We start from the raw sequence: 21855 nt of genomic DNA, 5'->3' as shown, positions 1-21855 counted from the left end.
AACAAGATCTCAATTTGCATAAATTATACAGATCACTGAGGGAAAAGTGTATTGGTTTGTGGATATTTCTGATCCTTGGTTCAGGTGCCTTGTAGATCTCTTCTACCATGATCCCAACTCTGGTGGTCCTGATCCTGTTCTAAATAGGTTCTCTCGATCCACAGTGGCCACTTACCATGAGGACACATCACAAGAAGGATTTTTATTGCTCACTGTGAATTAAAAAAATTCCACGTGCTCTTCCATGAACTCCATGGTTTTAGAGACAGCTGTTTGAACCAAACCTGGAAGAGTTTTTCCATTTGGGGTAGTGCTTAAGTCACATGTACACACGTGAAAAGAGTTTGAAAACGGCATCAGAATATGTGCACAACATCTTTATTGATACAGTTTTAAGTCTCGTGTAAGCTAATAGAATCTGTTCAATTCTGGAGACTATTAAATAAAAATAAATATCTAATAAGAATCTGCACATGGTATGGAAACCATCCGCACCTGAACAGTATTCATTTTGCTTATTTCTATCCCCCAAACAGAAAACATCCAACAAGAACAATTTTATCTATGTTTATTTAATTATAACAAAAGTAGAACAATGCGTACCAAATGGAAAAATAAATCCAAAAAAGATGATGAAAATGTTTAGGAACAGAAATGACTAATTTAGCTGAAGGACTTAACCCAGTGCCATGAAAACATATTTGCAACTTATAATTGGTTATTCACATAAATTAAATTTAGCAATTGAGTCCAAATTCACTACTAAAAGTTATCAAAATACTTTCAAAATGTTACATAAAAACTGACAATATCCATAAATGTTACATAAACACCAAACAAAAAATTATATAAGAAAAATAAATAAATGTATGTTGAGATAAAATACAAATCACACTTATCATGCCAGCTATACACTCCCTATCCCTTCAAATATAATTGTGAGGATTCAGTATTTTTCACATTCCAAGATAAAGTAATGATAATATATATTGATACAAATTTCAGCCACAAAAATAAACTACTTTATATCTTAAATATTCCTACGATGAAACATCAGGACTCCAGTTTCACTAATCAAATCTTTATGAAGGCATATATCACGTTTGATTTTGACCCCTCATATCATGGCTGAAAACCCTCAGCAAAGCTTTCTAGGCTTTTTTTCTCACACCAACTGACCCAGAGTATATTTTAAGAAATGTTTATTTTCTGCGCATATTTGTTTTAAAATTATAAATTCCTGAGCACTTTTTCTTCATCCTCCTCATCACTGTCAGTGACATTGACTTGCTGGATGCTAGAGGGAGTTGACGTTGGGGCTGTGAAGACGTTCTCCAAGGCTCCAATGTCCAGCTGAGGCATAGGATTTAAGTATTCTTCCCCACTGTGGCTATGACTGTTATAGTAAGAGGTCCCATCCACGCTCTCACAACTCCGAGAATCTTCGCTGTGTGTACGTTCATCTGGGTAGTCTCTAAAAGGATAGTCTCTATTTAAAGCTGAAAACATAGCCTCGTGTTTTTGGTACCTGTCTTCATAATAACCAAGGCATTCTGGCATTGAACTTGGAAAATTTCCATAGCCAAAGGGAGGCCGACTATAAGGGCACGTGCTGCAGCAGAAAGACAAAAAAGGAATTAGATCATACCTTGCCCACGTGTTTCCTTGCACACAGACTAATTGAGCACATTTAACTGCTCCTCTTTGGGGCCTGGAAAGTTCCCAAGATAACTCCTCAACCACTTCATGTATCCATCTGTTCTTTTACTACTACCAAGTCCCAACAGAAACTAAATGGCAAAGTAAGTTTGTGACTCACTAGAACTATTATCTATTATCAGCCTCAGGCTTCTTACCTTTGACAGCCTTGATAAAGAAAAATTGCTTATCTGGGCTTTTTTCTCATGATGCCTACTACCATGTAAGGTTTTGGAAATGCAGACATGTGTTATATTGTGCTAAAAATTGATACTTGGTAAGCAGTGCAACAATTGTTCTTATTAGTATTTGAAACAAATCTTATGGGGGGGGGTGATGTATAATTGTGTTGCAATCAAGAACTACTCATCGACTACATTTTTCACAAAACTAGAACAAGTAATCCTAAAATTTGTATGGAACCATGAAAGATCCCGAATAGCTAAAGCAATCTTGGGCGGGGTGGTGGGGGGAAGCTGGAGATATCACCATTCCATATTTCAAGATATTCAAAGCTATAGCAATCAAAACATACAGCACTGGCACAAAAATAGACACATAGATCAACAGAACTGAACAGAACTCAAAAATAGAACTAAAAAATAAATCTATGATTACATGATCAATTAATTTATGACAAAAGAGGCAAGAATATACAATGGGGAAAATCCTGTCTTCAATATGGTGCTGGGAAAACTGAATAGCTACATGTAAAAAGAATGAAACTGGGCCACCTTTGAATACGATACACAAAAATGAACCCAAAATGGATTAAAGACCTTACTGTGAGACCATAAAAATCCTAGAAAAGAGCACAGGCAGTAATTTCACTGACATTGCTCATAACAGTTTTCTAGATATGTCTCCTAAGACAAAGGAAACAAAAGCAAAAATAAACTACTGGGACTACCTCAGAGTGTTTACATAGCAAAGGAAACTATCAACAAAACAAAAAGGTAACCTTACTGAATGGGAGAAGATAAGATATTTACAAACAGTATACCTGATAAGGGGTTAATATCCAAAACATATAAAGAATTTATATAACTCGACATCAAAAAACAATCTGATTAAAAAATGGGCAGAGGACCTGAATAGACATCTTTCTAATTTTTTTTTAATGTTTTTATTTATTTTTGAAGGAGAGAGAGACAGAGCATGAGCGGGGGAGGAGCAGAGAGAGAGGGAAACACAGAATCAGAAGCAGGCTCCAGGCTCTAAGCTGTCAGCCCAGAGCCCGATGTGGGGTTCAAACCCACAAACTGTGAGATCATGATCTGAGCCAAAGCCGTACGCTCAACCGACTAAGCCACCTAGGCGCCCCTGAATAGACATCTTTGTAAAGAAGATATACAGATGGTCAACAGACATATGAAATGATGCTCAACATCACTCGTCATCAAGCAAATACAAATCAAAACCATGATGGAATATCATCTTACACCTGATAGAAGGGCTAAAGTCAAAAAGACAAAAAATAACAAGTGTTGGTGAGGATTTGGAGAAAAGGGACCTCAATGCTGTTGGTAAATTGGTACCAGTCACTATGGAAAACAATACGGAGGTTCCTCAAAAAGTTAAAAATAGAATTACCATATGATCCAATAATTCCACTATGGGGTATTTACCCAAAGAATATGAAGACATCAATTCAAAAAGATATATACACCCCTATGTTTATTGCAGTTTTATTTACAATAGCTAAGAAATGGAAGCAACCTAAGTGTCCATTAGTAGATGAATGGATAAAACAGATGTGTTATATATACACACAATGGAGTATTATGCAGCCATAAAAAAGTATGAGATGCTGGGACATTTGGGTGGCTCAGTCAGTTAAACATCCAACACTTGATTTCGGCTCAGGTCATGATCTCATGGTTCGTGGGATTGAGCCCCACATCCAGCTCTGTGCTTGGGATTCTCTCTCTCTCTCTCTTTGCCCCTTCCCCCTTCTTTCTCTCAAAATAAATAAACTTAAAAAAAAAAAGTGAGATCTTGTCATTTGCAACAATATAAATGGACCTAGAGGGTATCATGCTAAGTGAAATAAGTCAGATTGAGAAGGACAAATACCATATGATTTCACTTATAAGTGGAATAAAAAAAAAAACAATGAACAAAAAGCAGAATCATACCGTAAGCATAATAAGCAGAATACAACAGTATTACAGTATTACAGCAGTAAGCAGAATACAGAGAACAAACTGATGGTTGCCAGAGGAGAGAGGGGTGGGATGTTGGGCAAAATGAGTGAAGGGGAGTGGGAGATACAGGCTTCCAGTTAACAAGTGAATAAGTCACAGGAACAAAAGGCACAGTCTAAGGAATACAGTTAATAATATTGTAAGAGCAATGTACAGGGGACAGATGGTAGCTACACTTGTGATGAACATAGCACAATGTATACACTTATCAAATCACTATACTGTACATCTGAAATGAATATAACATTGTGTGTCAACTATACAAAAAAAAAAGCTCCTGGGCAGCGTGGGGAGGGGTGGGACTGCACCACTGGAACAGAGGATGACAACTTAACTTTAATTGACAATAATTAAATTGAAAACACTCACTATCAGATTTAGAATGGATATTAAACTGTGGTTTTAAAGATCATTTCCAAATAAAATTTTTGCAACATGAACAATTGAAAAGATTATTTTTACTGTTTTACAAACTGCCTTTTTAAGGCAAATCTAAAAATTCTGCCATTCAAACCCAATTTTTTTAGGTATTGTAAAGGCATAGAACAGGAATCATAGGAAGGGATATACAAAAGTCCAAGCAAGAGTTCCCTGGGCTCATGGACTCCATCTAGTGACAGATAACATAAACATAAAAACCATACTCATGAGCAAAACCCATGACAAGTTGGGGGTTTCATTTCATGCTCCCACTTTTTTTTATTTTTTTTTTTATTTTTTTTTAAAAATTTTTTTTCAACGTTTATTTATTTTTGGGACAGAGAGAGACAGAGCATGAACGGGGGAGGGGCAGAGAGAGAGGGAGACACAGAATCGGAAACAGGCTCCAGGCTCTGAGCCATCAGCCCAGAGCCTGACGCGGGGCTCGAACTCATGGACCGCGAGATCGTGACCTGGCTGAAGTCAGACGCTTAACCGACTGCGCCACCCAGGCGCCCCTCCCACTTTTTTTTTTAAAAAAAGGTCAACTTTGTTTCCTTCTATTAAAAAATAGAAGTATAATCAACATACTAGACATCATCTCAAACTCTGAAAATATGGGGTATCTTCAGCGGATTGATATCTCACCCCCAAATCTCCAAGTGCTACAAACCTTGCCCATGTTAACTATCACAAGTATGAGGCTAAGTTTCCAAAATGTTTCAGATTTCCTTTCCTATTGCCACATCTTCATTCAAGCATTTTTAATATAATACATACGTCCTGAACGTGTTATACTTCTAGCTAGTATGATTTTGCTCCTGTAGCTCTTTCACCTGAGCGTCTCCCCATTCACTGAATTACACAGACACTTCCTCTTTCACAAAACCTTCACATCAGGTGGAAACAATCACCCACTATTTTTTTTCAGGACTCAACGTAGGCAAGATATTATGCAAGGCTTGGTGGATAATTTAATTTAAGAATGATCTAGGGGCACCTGGGTAGCTCAGTTAAGCATCTGACCCTTGATTTTGGCTCAAGTCATGAACTCACGGTTCATCTCTCTCCCTCTCACTCTGCCCCTCCCCTGCTCACATACATGTGCTCACTCTTTCTCTTTCTCTCTTTCTCTCAAATAAATAAACATTAAAAATAAATACAAAATAAAAATGATCTAGAATCTAGGTATATAGTAGACATGTGCTCAAGTCTGTAAGGCAAACTGCAAACACCAGATGGCTATACCAGTGTGGTAAAAACACATCAGACCCACAAAATAGATCAGTTAAGACAGGAGTAATCCTAGAAGTTTGCATAGATGAAAATGAATAACTTTGGAAGCACTGAGGTATAGTGGGAAAAGCATCAATTAGAATTTTCAGAATGATAATATTAGTCAACATTTAATAAGCAATTACTACGTTTTCTAGGCCATCTGCTAAGGTTTATGTGTTATCTCAATTACTCATTAGAATAACTATATGAGACAGATACTCTATCTCCACTTAACAGATGAGGAAAAAGATAACCTGGAAGAGACTGAGTAAAGTGCTCAAAGTCAGTAATTAGTAAGTAGTGAAACAGAATCAGGCAAGCTAACTCTAGAACTTGTTCTCCTAACGACCATGCCACAGTACATGGGTACTAGTTCTAGCTGTGCCACTTATAAACCTGGTAACCTTAAAGAAACCTACATTTTTCTGAGCATTGGGTTCCTTATATAAAAGAGATAATATTACCTGTTCTGACAACTTAAAAGGTCTGTCATGAGGAACTTGCCAGAGGATGTCTATATGAGTACTTTGGAAACTAGAAACACTTATAATGTGTTACTACTTAGTCTTAAAAAAAGTTATTTGTAGCAATGTATTCATAAATATACACACATGTTTTGCTTTTATTTTCAAAAAGAAAGAATGCAAAGGTAGAGCAAAATCTAATTGAAGTAGTGGTATGTAGGGGCGTCTGGGTGCCTCAGTCGGTTAAGCACCTGACTTCGGCTCTGGTCATGATCTTACTGTTCATGGGTTCGAGCCCCATCAGGCTCTGTGCTGACAGCTTGGAGCCTGGAGCCTGCTTCAGATTCTGTCTCCCTGTCTCTATGCCCCTCCCCCACTTGCGCTCTCTCTCTCTCTTTCTCAAAAATAAACAAACATTAAAAAATAAAAGAAATGGTGGCATGTAGGAGGCAAGATGGAAGGGGGGAAGAGACAGGCAGAGAAGCCAGGCTTCTCAGAATGTACTTTGTATTATGATTTTGGCTTTGAAACCATGTAACAACTTTGCATAATTTTAAAACAATTTACTATTTTAAAAAGTAATGCCCTAAAAATTAAAAGCAAATGAAAACAAATGAACCCAAGTTCATATCAAGTTGCAGTTTCCTTGACTACACAGAGAAAAATTATTTCAAGATAATTTAAATCTGATGTCTTTATTGTGTCTTCCTGGTAAGATACACCCTAAAGAGAAAAGAATGACAAATACTAAACTACATTTGGTAATTTTATTGTTTGTGATACTGCTGCTTTGAAACTCTTGCTATAATTGTTTTGAAGCTATTCTCTCTCTCTCCCCCCACCCCCCACAAACATATTAGGAAAAGAAAACATATTTCGTAGGACAAAGCAAATATATTATTATCACTAGAAAACAAGATTTCTCCTAGGGAGAAAAGATGTTAGCACATAAAATCAAAGAACTTCATTTGAAACTACAATATTTAATTTATTTTATAAATATCAGTATATACTCATGAATTATTTCTCATACAAAAAATACATATTATTCTCATACGTATTCTCATATTTTACACTGAAAAGCCCTAGACACTTTGTTAATTCAGAAGTGATAAGCATCCTTATTGCCCAAATTGTGATTTCAGTAAAAGAAACTTGGATTTCTGGATAAAATGGCTGATTCCAGGTCTGGGAAGTACAAAACGTACAAGAAAAACCTAGGGCATACTTTGCCATAGAACAAAAAAGCTATCAAAGATTAAGGACACAGAACCCAACTTATAGCCAGTTGGACAAATAAAAGAATAATTTGAGCATCAGAAGATATAATAATGATTGCAATGTATCAAAAAATACCAAATATATAAAAATATACTTGTTCATGATGGTATTCCTAAAACAAAACAAGACTCAGTAATATCAGGCGAGGGTGTGGGGAGTGGGGGGGAGGGGGAATCAAGAATTTATCCTGCTCTTCCTGTATTTCAGAGTAACCAAGTAGTTGATGGCAAGTTTTTCTTCAAAAAAGCATTCTAGTTAATGAAGAAATGCTGATAGAGAAAATCACCATTTTACAATCCCATTGGTTTAGGCAACAATCACCATAGCTACTAAAATCATTACAATGGTAATTCTCAACCTTAGCTGACCGTTACAATCACCTGGAAAAACTTTTTTATTTAATGTTTAATATTTATGAGAGAGAGAGAGAGATGGGGTGGGGGGGTGGAGGGAGGGGCAGAGAGAGGGGAGGACAGAGGATTTGAAGCAGTGACAGCAGAGAGCCCGATGTGGGGCTCTCTGAACCCTGTGAGATCATGACCTGAACTGAAGTCAGATACTTAACCAACTGAGCCATACAGGCATCCCAACCTAGAGAAACTTTTAAAGAATACTGCTGCTCAGGTCCTACCCTGACAAAGATTCTAATTTGTTTGGTCTAAACTCTTCAAGTGATGCTACTGTAAAGCCAAGAATTGAGAAGTACTATTAAAGTGATAATACCTGAACCCACAGATCATTCTTAACATCACTATTAGAGAAAAACAGACTTTGTGTACCTCTTGATGTGATACAATACAAAGTACACAGCACCCAGGGGGTATCATTGTCAAAGACAGAGAGAGAGAGAGAGAGAGAGAGAGAGAGAGAGAGAGAGAGAAATAGGGAAAAGAAAAATAAAGGGGGACAAAAGTAAAAGAAAAAAATTTGAACCTGAATTTAATCAAGTTGCAAGATCTATCATTTTACAGAAAAAAAAATAGGTGAAAGGGAAACATATAAACAATATCCAAGGATGTAATAAGCAAAATGTAAGATGAGTATAATTTCTTGTTTCTTCAATAAATACATGGAATTAAAAAAATAAAAGAGGTTAGAGCACGATTTTAGCAAAGAAGAGGCTTAAGAAACATAATCACGTCCAATGTGCACGTCTTGCTTGGATCCTGTTTTATGCAAACTAATTGTGAATGGAGGAAAATTCAACAGGTCAGTTGTTGGATGATAATAAGGAAATATTAATGCTTCAGGTATAAAAATGGTTCAACATTTTTTCAAGTCCTTAGCTAATAAATATACATACTGATGTATATGCAGATGAAATTACATAACATCTGTGATTTACTTTAACATACTTAAAGCACTTCCCACTAAAAAGTAGAAGAAATAAATAAACTAACAAGAGCTAAACTGTTGATAATTGTTGAGTGATGGGTACATGGAGATTCATTATGCTATTCTGCTTTACATATAAAAATTTCTGTAACTAGACGGTAACTAAGACAAAAATATAATGCTATTCATTGCTTCTTTCACTCATTCATATGCATGTAAGATTCCCCCATGTGTTTTCAGGGCTTCATTTCTTTTTAACACTGAATAATATTCCACTGTTTATGTATATCACAGTTTACCTAGTCACCTACTGAAGGACACCTTGATTGTTTCTGTTTTGGCAATTATGAATAAAATGGCTATAAACATCTGTGTGCAGGTTTTTGTGTGAACACAAGTTTTCAATATTTTTGGTAAATACCAAGGAGTATGATTGCTGGATCATATGGTAAGAGTTTTTGTAGTTTTATAAGGAATTGCCAAACTGTCTTCCAAAATAATTATACCATTATGCATTTCCACTAGCAATGAATTAAAATGTCCTTTGCTCTACATCCTCTGCAGTATTTGGTGTTGTCTGTATTTTGGATTTGGTAAGTTCAGATAGGTTTATAGTGGTTTCTCATTTAAATTTGTAAGTCCCTATTATTCAGTAATCAAAAAGAATGAAATCTTGCCATTTGCAACAACATGGATGGAACTAGAGTGTATTATGCTAAGTGAGATAAGCCAATCAGAGAAAGACAAATATCATATGATTTCACTCATATGTGAAATTTAAGAAACAAATCAGATGAACATAGGGGAAGGGAAGGAAAAATAAGAAAAACAGAGAGGGAAACAAACCATAAGAGACTCTTAAATACAGAGAATAAACTGAGGGTTGCTGGTGGGGTGCTGGGTGGGAGATGGGCTAAATGGGCAAGAGTCATTAAGGAGAAGACTTGTTGGGATGAGCACTGGGTGTTATATGTAAGTGATGAACCACTAAATTCTATTCCTGAAATCAATTTTACAATATATGTTGACTAATTTGGATTTAAATAAAAATTTAAAAAGAAAGAAAAAAGGAGGAAGAACCAAAACTTTCAAATAAAACATAATGGAGCTGGGAAGAGCCAAGATGGCAAAACAGCATGGAAGTTTTTTTTTCTTGCACCTCACATCCATGAAATACAGCCAGATCAACACTAAACCATCCTGCACACCTAGAAAATTGATTTGAGGATTAACACAATAATCTTCACAACCTGAACCACAGAACTCATCAGAAAGAGAAAAAATATATTTTTATTTTCAATTTTTATTAAAAATATTTTTCTTTAATTTTTTCCTATTATATTTTTTACTATTTTGTAAATTTTTCAAATTCTATTTTACTTCCATCATTTCATTTTATTATTTTCCATTGTATTCACTTTTTCAAATTTTCAAATGTTTTTCTTTTTTTTTCTTCTTTTTTTTCCCCCCTTTTTCTCTTTTTTCTCTAATCTATGAAGCTCCTTTCAACAACCAGAACAAAATATACCTAGGATCTAGCATAATTTCTTTGATTTTGTGTGTGTGTGTGTTGTTTTTAATTTTTTAATTTTAATTTTTTTTACCTTATTAATTCCTTTTCTTCCTTCAAAATGATGAAATGAAGGAATTCACCCCAAAAGAAAAAAGACATGACAGCCAGGGACCTAATCAACACAGATACGAGCAAGATGTCTGAACCAGAATTTAGAATCACGATAATAAAAATACTAGCTGGGGGGGTGCCTGGGTGGCTCAGTCGGTTAAGTGTCCGACTTCGGCTCAGGTCACGATCTCGCGGTCCGTGAGTTCGAGCCCCGTGTCGGGCTCTGTGCTGACCGCTCAGAGCCTGGAGCCTGTTTCAGATTCTGTGTCTCCCTCTCTCTCTGACCCTCCCCCGTTCATGCTCTGTCTCTCTCTGTCTCAAAAATAAATAAACATTAAAAAAAAATAAAAAAAAATACTAGCTGGGGTTAGAAAATAGATTAGAATCCCTTCCTGCAGTGATAAAAGAAGTAAAAGCCAGTCAGGATGAAATAAAAAATGCTATAACTGAGCTGCAATCTCTAATGGCGGCCATGGCAGCAAGGATGGATGAGGCAGAGCAGTGAATCAGTGATATAGAGGACAAACTTATGGAGAATAATGAAGCAGACAAAAAGAGGAAGACTAAGGCAAAAGAGAATGACTTAAGAATTAGAGAAATCAGTGCCTTATTAAAAAGGAACAACATGAGAATCATAGGGGTCCCAGAAGATGAAGACAGAGAAAAAGAGGTAGAAGGGTTATGTGAGCAAATCATACCAGAAAACTTTCGTAACCTGGGGAAAGACACAGACATCAAAATCCAGGAAGCACAGAGGACTCCCATTAGATTCAACAAAAACTGACCATCAGCAAGGCATATCATAGTCAAATTCACAAAATACTCAGGCAAAGAAAGAATCATGAAACCAGTAAGGGAAAAACAGTCCTTAACTTACAAGAGAAGACAGATCAGGCTTGCAACAGACCTATCCACAGAAACTTGGCAGGTCAGAAGGGAGTGGCAGGATACATTCAATGTGCTGAATTGGAAAAATATGCAGCCAGTAATTCTTTATCCAGCAAGGCTGTCATTCAAAATAGAAAAAGAGATTAAAAGTTTCCCAGACAAAATGAAAATTAAAGGAGTTGGTGACCACTAAACCAGACCTGCAAGAAACTTCAAGGGGGACTCTGGGGAGAGAAAAGACGGAGGAAAAAAAAAAAGACTAAAAGCAACAAAGACTAGAAAGGGCCAGAGAACACCACCAGAAACTCCAACTCTACAAGCAACATAATGGCAATAAATTCATATCTTTCAGGGGCGCCTGGGTGGCTCAGTCGGTTGAGCATCCGACTTTGGCTCAGGTCATGATCTTGTGGTCTGTGAGTTCGAGCCCGGTGTCAGGCTCTGTGCTGACAGCTCAGAGCCTGGAGCCTGCTTCGGATTCTATGCCTCCCTCTCTCTCTGCCCCTCCCTCACTCATGCTCTGTCTCTCTGTCTGTCAAAAATAAATAATTAAAAAAAAATTAAACAAAAAATTCATATCTTTCAGTACTCACTCTAAACGTCAATGGACTAAATGCTCCAATCAAAAGACATAGGGTAACAGAATAGATAAGAAAACAAAATTCATCTATATGCTGTTTACAAGAGGCCCACTTTAGACCTAAAGACACCTTCAGACTGAAAGTAAGGGGATGGAGAACCATCTATCATGCTAATGGTCAACAAAACAAAGCTGGAGTAGCCTACTTATATCAGACAATCTAGACTTCAAAATAAAGACTGTAATAAGAGATGAAGAAGGGCATTATATCATAATTAAGGGGTATATCTACCAAGAAGACCTAACAATTGTAAACATTTATGCTCCAAATGTGAAAGCACCCAAATATATAAATCAATTAACCACAAACATAAAGAAACTCACTGATAATAATACCATAATAGTAGGGGACTTCAACACCCCACTTACAACAATGGACAGATCATCTAAACAGAAAATCAAGAAGGAAACAATGGCTTTGAATGAGACACTGGACCAGATGGATTTAACAGATATATTCAAACATTTCACCCTAAAGCAGCAGAATATACATTCTTCTCCAGTGCACATGGAACGTTCTCCAGAATAGATCACATACTGGGACACAAATCAGCCCTCAACAAGTACAAAAAGATCGAGATCATACCGTGCATATTTTCAGACCACAACGCTGTGAAACTCGAAATCAACCACAAGAAAGAATTTGGAAAGATAACAAATACTTGCAGACTAAAGAACATCCTACTTAAGAATGAATGGGTTAACCAAGCAGTTAAAGAGGAAATTAAAAAGTATATGGAAGCCAATGAAAATGATAACACCACAGCCCAAAACCTCTGGGACACAGCCAAGGCAGTCATAAGAGGGAAGTATATAGCAAACCAATCTTTTCCATAAGAGGAAGAAAGGTCTCAGATACACAACCTAACCTTACACCTTAAACAGTTGGAAAAAGAACAGCAAACAAAACCAAAACCAGCAGAAGACAGGAAATAATAAAGATGAGAGCAGAAATCAATGCTATCATAAACAAAACAGAACAAAACAAAACAAAACAAACAAACAAAAAAACAGTAGAACAGATCAACGAAACCAGAAGCTGGTTCTTTGAAAGAATTAACAAAATTGATAAACCACTAACCAGTTGGATCAAAAAGAAAAAGGAAAGGACCCAAATAAATAAAATAAGAATGAAAGAGGAGAGATCACAACCAATACAGGAGAAACAAGAACAATATTAAGAGAATATTATGAGCAATTATATGCCAATAAAATAGGCAATCTGGAAGAAATGAACAAATTCCTACAAACATATAAACTACCAAAACTGAACATGAAGAAATAGAAAATTTGAACAGACTTGTAACCAGCAAAGAAGTCGAATTAGTAATCAATAATCTCCCAAAAAACAAGAGTGCAGAGCTAGATGGCTTTCCAGGGGAATTCTACCAAACATTTAAGGAAGAGTTAACACCTATTCTCGTGAAGCTGTTCCAAAAAATAGAAATGGAAGGAAAACTTCCAAACTCCTTCTATGAAGCCAGCATAGAAGACCAAAACCAAAGACCCCACTAAAAAGGAGAACTATAGACCAATTTCCCTGATGAATATGGATGCAAAAATCCTCAAGTTATTAGCCAACTGGATCCAACAATACATTAAAAAAATTATTCACCACGACCAAGTGGGATTTATACCTGGGATGCAGGGCTGGTTAAATATCCGCAAAATAATCAATGTGATTTGTCACATCATAAGAGAAAGGACAAGAACCACATGATCCTCTCAATAGATGCAGAGAAAGCATTTGACAAAATACAGCATACTTTCTTGATAAAAACTCTCCAGAAAGTAGGGACAGAGGACCATACCTTGAGATCATAAAAGCCATGTATGAAAGACCCAACGCTAATACCATCCGCTATGGGGAAAAAACTGAGAGCTTTCCCCCTAAGGTCAGGAACAAGACAGGGATGTACACTCTCACCACTGTTGTTCAACATAGTATTGGAAGTCTTAGCCTCCACAATCAGACAACACAAAGAAATAAAAGGAATCCAAACTGGCCAGGAGGAGGTCAAACTTTCACTCTTCACAGATAACATGATACTATAGATGGAAAACCCAAAAGATTCCACCAAAAAACTGCTAGAACTGATCCATGAATTCAGCAAAGTTGCAGGATATAAAATTAATGCACAGAAATTGGTTGCATTCCTATACACCAATAATGAAGCAACAGAAAGAGAAATCAAGGAATAGATCCCATTTACAATTGTAACAAAAACCATAAAATACCTAGGAATAAATTTAACCAAAGAGGTGAAAAATCTATACACTGGACACTATAGAAAGCTTATGAAAGAAATTGAAGAAGACACAAAGAAATGGAAAAATATTCCATGCTTCTGGATAGGAAGAACAAATATTGTTAAAATGTCAATACTACCCAAAGCAATATACATATTCAATGCAATCCCTAACAAAATAACACTAGCATTCTTCACAGAGCTAGAACAAACAATCTTAAAATTTGTATGGAACCAGAAAAGACCCCGAATAGCCAAAGCAATCTTGAAAAAGAAAACCAAAGCAGGAGGCATCACAATACCGGACTTCAAGCTGTACTACAAAGCTGTAATCATCAAGACACCATGGTACTGGCACAGAAACAGACGCTCAGATCAATGGAACAGTAGAGAACCCAGAAATGGACCCACAAATGTATGGCCAACTAATCTTTGACAAAGCAGGAAAGAATATCCAATGGAATAAAGATAGTCTCTCCAGCAAGTGGTACTGGGAAAACTGGACAGCAACATGCAGAAAAATGAACCTGGACCACTTTCTTACACCATACATAAAAATAAACCCAAAATGGATGAAAGACCTAAATATAAGAAAGGAAGGATCAAAAGCCTTGAGGAGAAAGCAGGCAAAAACAACTTATTACTCAACACATCTCTAGAGGCAAGGGAAACAAAAGCAAAAATGAACTATTAGGACCTCATCAAAATAAAAAGCTTCTGCACAGTGAAGGAAACAATCAGCAAAGCTAAAAGGCAACTGACAGAATGGGAGAAGATATTTCCAAATAACATATCAGATAAAGGGTTAGTATCCAAAATCTATAAAGAATTTATCAAACTCAACACCCAAAACACAAATAATCCAGTGAAGAAACGGGCAAAAAACATGAATAGACACTTCTCCAAAGAAGACATCCAGATGGCCAACCGACACATGAAAAAAAATGCTCAACATCATTCATCATCAGGGAAATACAAATCAAAACCACAATGAGATACCACCTCATACCTATCATAACGGCTAACATTAACAACTCAGGCAACAACAGATGTTGGCGAGGATGCGGAGAAAGAGGATCTCTTTTGCACTGCTGGTGGGAATGCAAACTGGTACAGCCACTCTGGAAAACAGTATGGAGGTTCCTCAAAAAATTAAAAATAGAACTACCCTATGACCCAGCAATTGCACTACTAGGTATTTATCCAAGGGATACAGGTATGATGTTTCAAAGGGACACAGTGTTTATAGCAGCACTATCAATAATAGCCAAAGTATGGAAAGAGCCCAAATGTCCATCGATGGATGAATGGATAAGGAAGATGTAGTATATATATATATATATATATATATATATATATATATATATATGTACATATATACATATGTATATATATACAATGGAGTATTACTCAGCAATCTAGAAGAATGAAATCTTGCCATTTGCAACTATGTGGATGGAACTAGAGGGTATCATGCTAAGCGAAATTAGTGAATCGGAGAAAGACAAATATCATATGACTTCACTCATATGAGGTCTTTAAGATACAAAATAGATGAACATAAGGGAAGGGAAGCAAAAATAATATAAAAACAGGGAGGGAGACAAAACATAAGAGACTCTTAAATATGGAAAACAAACAGAGGGTTACTGGAGGGGTTGTGGGGGGGGGGATGGGCTAAAGGGGTAAGGGGCATTAAGGAATCTACTCCTGAAATCATTGTTGCACTGTATGCTAACTTGGATATAAATTTTTTAAAAATTAATTAAATTAAAAAAATCATAATTGGGCTGATCTTAAAAAATGAATAAATAGATAAAAATAAATTTCTAATTCCCTAAAGATACATAATGTGAAGCATCTTTTCATGTGCTTAACTGCCATCTGTATATGTTCTTTGGTGAGGCGTCTGTTCACAGGTCTTTTGTCCATTTTTAATCAGGTTATTTACTTATTGTTGAGTTTTAAGAATTCAATATTTTGTATATTTTGTACACCAATCCTGTATCAGATACATCATTCGCAAATATTTTCTCCCACACAGTGACATGTCTTTTCATTTTCTTGATACCACACTGTTTGATACAGTAGCTTTGTAGTAAGTTTGAAGTCACTCCTCTAACTTTGTTCTCCTTTCTCAAGATTGTTTTAAAACTATTCTGGGTCACTTACAATTCCATATAAATTTTAGGATCAGCTTTTCCATTTCTTCAAAAAAAAGGCCATTGGGATTTTGACAGGGATTGTATTGATTCTATAAATCACTTTGGGAAGTACTGTCATCTTAACAATATTAAGTCTTCCAATGCATGTACATAAATACCTTTGCATTTATTTAGATATTTAATTTCATTCAATAATGATTTGTAGTTTTCAGTTGATAGTCTTGCACATCCGTGGTTAGATTTATTCCTAGGTATTTCACTTTTTGATGCTATTGTAAGTGGAACTGTTTTCTTAATTTCCTTTTTGGATTGCTCATTAGTGTACAGAAAATTCAGGCGATTTTTGTATATTGATATTCTATCCTGCAACTTTGCTGAATTATTCACTGGCTCCAACAAATTTTTGTGGATTCTTTGGGATATTCTAAATACAGGATTTTCCATTTATAGGATGATGTGTAAAAAGAAGTAATTTTATTTCTTTTATTTTGGATGTCTCCCCCCCCACACACACACACTTAATTTCTCTGGCTAGAACTTCTAGTACAATGTTGAACAGTAATTGTGAAAGCAGATATCCCTTTCTGGTTCCAAATCTTAGGAGGAAAGCTGTTGGTCCTTCATCAGTGATGATAATATTAACTGTAGGTTTTGAACAAAAATGCCCTTTATCACACTGAGGAAGTTCTATTCCTAGTTTTCCCATTAAGTTTTGAAATCAGGAATTGTTGGATTTTATCAAATGCTTTTTCTACATTATTTGAGATGATAGGGTGATTTTGTTCCTTTATTGTATTTGTGAGGTGTATTACACTGATTGAGTTTCAGATGTTGAACCGTACTTACATTCCTGGGGTAAATCCCACTTGGTCTTGATATGTAATCCTTTTCATATGCTGCTGGATTCTGTTTGCTAGTATTTTACTGAACATATTTTACATCTATATGCTTAAGATATATTGGTCTGTAATTTTCCTTCTCATGACATCTTTGTCTGGCTTTGGTAGCAGAGTGATACTGGCCCTAGAAGTGTTCCCTCACATTTTTTTAGAAGAGTTTGAGGATTGGTGTTAATTCCTCTTTAAACATTTGGTAGAATTCACCAATGAAATTATCTAGCCTAGGGCTTTTCTTTGCTGGGAAGTTTTTGATTACTGATTCAATCCCTTAATATAGGTCTGTTCAGATTTGCTATTTCTTCTTGAGTCAGTTTTGATAATTCATGTATTTGTCCATTTTATCTAGGTTATCTGACAGGTAGAAACACAATTATTCAGTGTATTCTCATATAGTCATTTTTATTTCTGCAAAGTTGGTAGCAATGTACTGAATCTCACATCTGATTTTAGTAATTTATGTCTTATCTCTTTTTTTCTTAGTCAGTCTAGCTAAAGTTTCAGCAATTTTATTGATCTTTTCAAAAAGCTAACTTTTATTGATTTTGCTTTTCTCTACTTCATTAAGGTCTCTTTTGTTTTTCTATTCTTTATTTACCTCTAATCTTTATTATTTATTTCCTTTTGTGAGCTTAGGTTTTGTTTGCTCTTCTTTTTCTGGATCCTTAAGGTTTAAAGTTATGCTGTTTGCTTGAAAGCTTACTTTTTAAATGTAGGTCATTGAAGCTATAATTTCTGTCAGTACTGCTTTCACAAAGTTTTGAGATGCTGTGTTTTCATTTTCACTCATCTCAAATATTTTATAATTTCCCTTGTGATGTCTTATTTGACCCATTGGTTGTTTAAGAGTTAAATTTCCATATATTTTTAAATTTTCTGGTTTTCTTCCTGTTATTACCAGTTTCATTTTATCATGGTTGGAGAAGAAACTTTGTAAAATTTTAAAACTTTAAAAAAATTTTGAGACTTGTTTTGTGACCCAACATATGATTTATCCTACATAACATACCATGTGCAATTGTGAAGCATCTATATTCTGTTGTTGGGTGAAGCATTATATATGCCTATTATGTCTAGTTGGTTTACAGTATTATACAGTCTTCTATCTCCTTGTAATCTTCATTCATTTTGGAGGAATTGCCTTTTTTAAAGTTTATATTTATTTATTTATTTTTTGAGAGAGAGAGAGAGAGAGAGAGAGCGAGCGCGCTAGTTGGGGAGGGGCAGAGAGAGGGAGACAGAGAACCTGCAGCAGGCTCTGTGCTGACAGACAGGCTGATGCAGGGCTCGAATTCACGAACCATGAGATCATGACTTGAGCCAATGGCAGATGCTTAACTGACTGAGCCACCAAGGCGCCCCAGAGAATGCTCTTCTATTCATTATTTCAAGTATACACAGCTAACATCATACTCAATGCTGAAAAGCTGAAAGGTTTTCTCTAAGATCAAGAATAAGACAAAGATGCTAATACTTGCCTTTTTTATTCAACATAGTATTGGAAGTCCAAGTCAAAAAAAGACATCCAGGCAAGAAAAAGAAATAAAAGGCATCCAAACCGGAAAGGAAGAAGTAAAACTGTCTCTGTTTGCAGTTACATGATACTATACATGGAAAACCCTAATGATTCCAACAAAAAATGTTAGAACTAATTGACAAATTAGGTAAAGTGCCACGATACAAAATCTATACACAAAAATCATTTGCATTTCTATATTTTAGCAATAAACTATTATAAAAAGGAATTAAGAAAACAATCCCTTTTACAACTGCTTCAAAAAGAATAAAATGCCTAAAGATAAAGTTAACCAAAAAGATAGTAGCTTGTACACTGAAAAATATAAGACATTGATGAAAGAAATTGAAGAAAACACAAATAAATGGGAAGATATGCTGTGCTCATGGATCAAAAGAAATAATATTGTTAAAATGTCTATACTACCCAAAGCAATCTACAGATTCAATGCAATCCCTATCAAAATTCCAATGGCATTTTTTATAGAACAATCCTAAAATTTGATGGAACCACAAAAGACCCCAAATAGTCAAAGCAATCTTGAGAAAGAACAAAATTAGGGGCATTACACTCCCTGATTTCAAACTATATTACAAAACTATAATAATCAAAACAATATGGCATTACACAAAAGCAGACACATAGATCAATGGAAAACTATACAGAGATCAGAAATAAACCCACACATATATGGCCAATTAATTTACAAAAGAGTCAAGAATATACAATGGAGAAAGAAAAGAATTTCTTCAACAACTGGTGTTAAGAAAACTGAACAGCTACATGGAAAGAATGAAACCCCTATCTTAAACCACACATAAAAATCAACCCAAAATAAATTAAAGACTTGAACATAAGACCTCAAATCATAAAATTCCTAGAAGAACACATAGACAGTAAGCTCCTTGACATCAGTATTACTGATGATTTTTTGGGCCTGACACCAAAAGCAAAGCAATAAAAGCAAAAATAAACAAGTGGGACCACATCAAAATAAAAAGCTTCTGCACGAGAAAGGAAACCATCAACAAAATGTAACAGTTATCTACCAAATGGGAGAAAATATTTGCAACTCATACATCTGATAAGGAATTAATATGCAAAATATATAAAGAACTCATACAACTCAACAGCAACAACAGCAATTCAATTAAAAATGGGCACAAGGGGTGCCTGGGTGGCTTAGTTGATTATGCATCCAATTCTTGATTTTGGCTCAGTTCATGAGATCAAGCCCCCACTGTCAGTGTGGAGCATGCTTAGGATTCTCTCTCTCCTCTTTCTCTACCCCTCCTCCTGCTCTCTCTCTTTCAATAAGTAAATAAACCTAAAAAAAAAGGAAAAAAATGGGCATAAGATCTGAATAGACATTTTTCCCAAGAAGACGTTCAGATGGCCAAGAGGTACATGATAAGGTGCTAACATCACTAATTATCAGGGAAATGCACATAAAAATCACAATGAGACCCCACCTCACACATGTTAAAATGGTTCTATCAAAAAGACAAAAAATAACAAATGTTGGTGTGGATGTAGGGAAAAGGGAGCTCTTGTGTACTGTTGGTGGGAAAGCAAACTGATGTAGCCACTATGAGAAATAGTATGAACATTCCTCAAAAAATTAAAAATACAACTACCATGTGTTTCAGCAATTCCGCTTCTGGGTATTTATTTTAAATAAATGAAAATACTGACTTGAAAAAATAACTGCACCCCCATGTTCATTGCAGCAGAAGTTCCATACACACAATGGAATATTATTCAGCTTCAAAAAAGGAAGAAATCCTGTGACAATATGAATGGAGCTTGAGAACTTTATTCAAAGTGAAATAAGTCAGAGAAAGACAAACATGGTATGATCTCACTTATATGTAGAATCAGAGAACAGATTGGCAGCTGCCAGAGATGGCAGGACAGGAGGTTAGAAATGAGCAAAAATGGGTGAAGGTGGTCAAAAGTTACAAACTTCCAGTTATAAGTCAGTCCTGAAGACATAATGTATAGCATAGTGACAGTAGTTAATAATACTGTCAAGTTGTATATTTGAAAGTTGCTGAGAGAATAAATCTCTTTAAAAAAAATTTTTTTTAATGTTTATTTATTTTTGAGAGAGAGAGAGGCAGACTGAAAGCAGGGGGAGGGGCAGAGAGAAAGGAAGACACAGAATCAGAAGCAGGCTCCAGGCTCTGAGCTGTCAGCACAGAGCCCGGCGCAGGGCTCGAATCCACAAACCGTGAGATTGTGACCTGAGCCGTAATTGGTCACTTAACCGACTCAGCCATCCAGGTACCCCATAAATCTTAAAACTTCTTATCACAAGCAAAAAAAAAAAAAAAAAAGCATGTTGTATACATGAAAATAATATAATGTTATCTATCAACTATATCTCAAAAACAAAGTATTTAAGTCTTCAACTATTGTAAATTTATCTATTTCTCCCTTTAATTCTGCCAGTTTTGGCTTCATGTATTTTGGAGTCATGTTTTTATATATGTATATGACTATAATCACTGTATCTTCTTAAAGTATTGATTCTTTTATCAATGTTTACTTAACAATTTTTGACAGAAAATCTATTTTGTCTGATATTATTACAGCCACCCCAGCTCTCTTTGGTTACTATTAGTATGGAATATCTTCTTTTATTTTTTCATTTTCAACCTATTTGTGTCTTTGGATCTAAAGTGAGTCTTTTGCAAACAGGATATATTTTGATCCTATTTTTAATCCATTCTGCAAATTTCCGCCTTTTAGTTACAGAGTTTAATCTACTTACATTTAAAGTGATTACTGATCAGGAAGGACTTACTGTAACATTTTGCCATTTGCTTTCTATATGTCATTCTTTTGTTATTGTTTCTCAATTTATCCATTAGGGTCTTCTTTTGTATTTAATGGGTTTTTTCTAGTGTACTATTTTGTTTCACTCATTTCCTTTGTGTATATTTTTACTTTATTTTATTTTTAAAATTTATTTATTGGGGCACCTGGGTGGCTCAGTCAGTTAAGTGTCCGACTATGGCTCATGTCATGATCTCACGGTTTGTGAGTTCAAGCTCCATGTCAGTCTCTGTGCTGACAGCTCAGAGCCTGGAGCCTGCTTCAAATTCTGTGTCTCCCTCTCTCTCTGCCTCTCCCCCACTTGTGCTCTGTCTCTGTCTCTCTCAAAAATAAATAAAATTTAAAAGAAATAT

The 21855-nt window shown here is 35.6% G+C and overlaps 1 protein-coding gene across 2 annotated transcripts in view; it reads right to left on the bottom strand.

Annotated features, from left to right (window-relative positions):
• Nucleotides 1–1230: 1230 nt before the first annotated feature.
• Nucleotides 1231–21855, bottom strand: part of SOX30 (SRY-box transcription factor 30) — a 35660-nt gene continuing 15035 nt past the window's right edge. The window contains exon 5 of one of the 2 annotated variants that reach the window (XM_047073397.1): nucleotides 1231–1612. In XM_047073397.1, coding sequence (XP_046929353.1) covers nucleotides 1231–1612 — 382 coding nt within the window. The remainder of the gene's footprint in view (nucleotides 1613–21855) is intronic. The other variant, XM_047073405.1, reaches the window with a different exon arrangement.

This window comes from Lynx rufus, unplaced genomic scaffold (genome assembly GCF_022079265.1).
Source record: "Lynx rufus isolate CCGP_SWC_20201006 ecotype Redwood Valley unplaced genomic scaffold, mLynRuf1.p SCAF_1, whole genome shotgun sequence".
Classification (NCBI taxonomy): Eukaryota; Metazoa; Chordata; class Mammalia; order Carnivora; family Felidae; genus Lynx; species Lynx rufus.
This window is presented reverse-complemented; position numbering and strand designations above follow the sequence as displayed.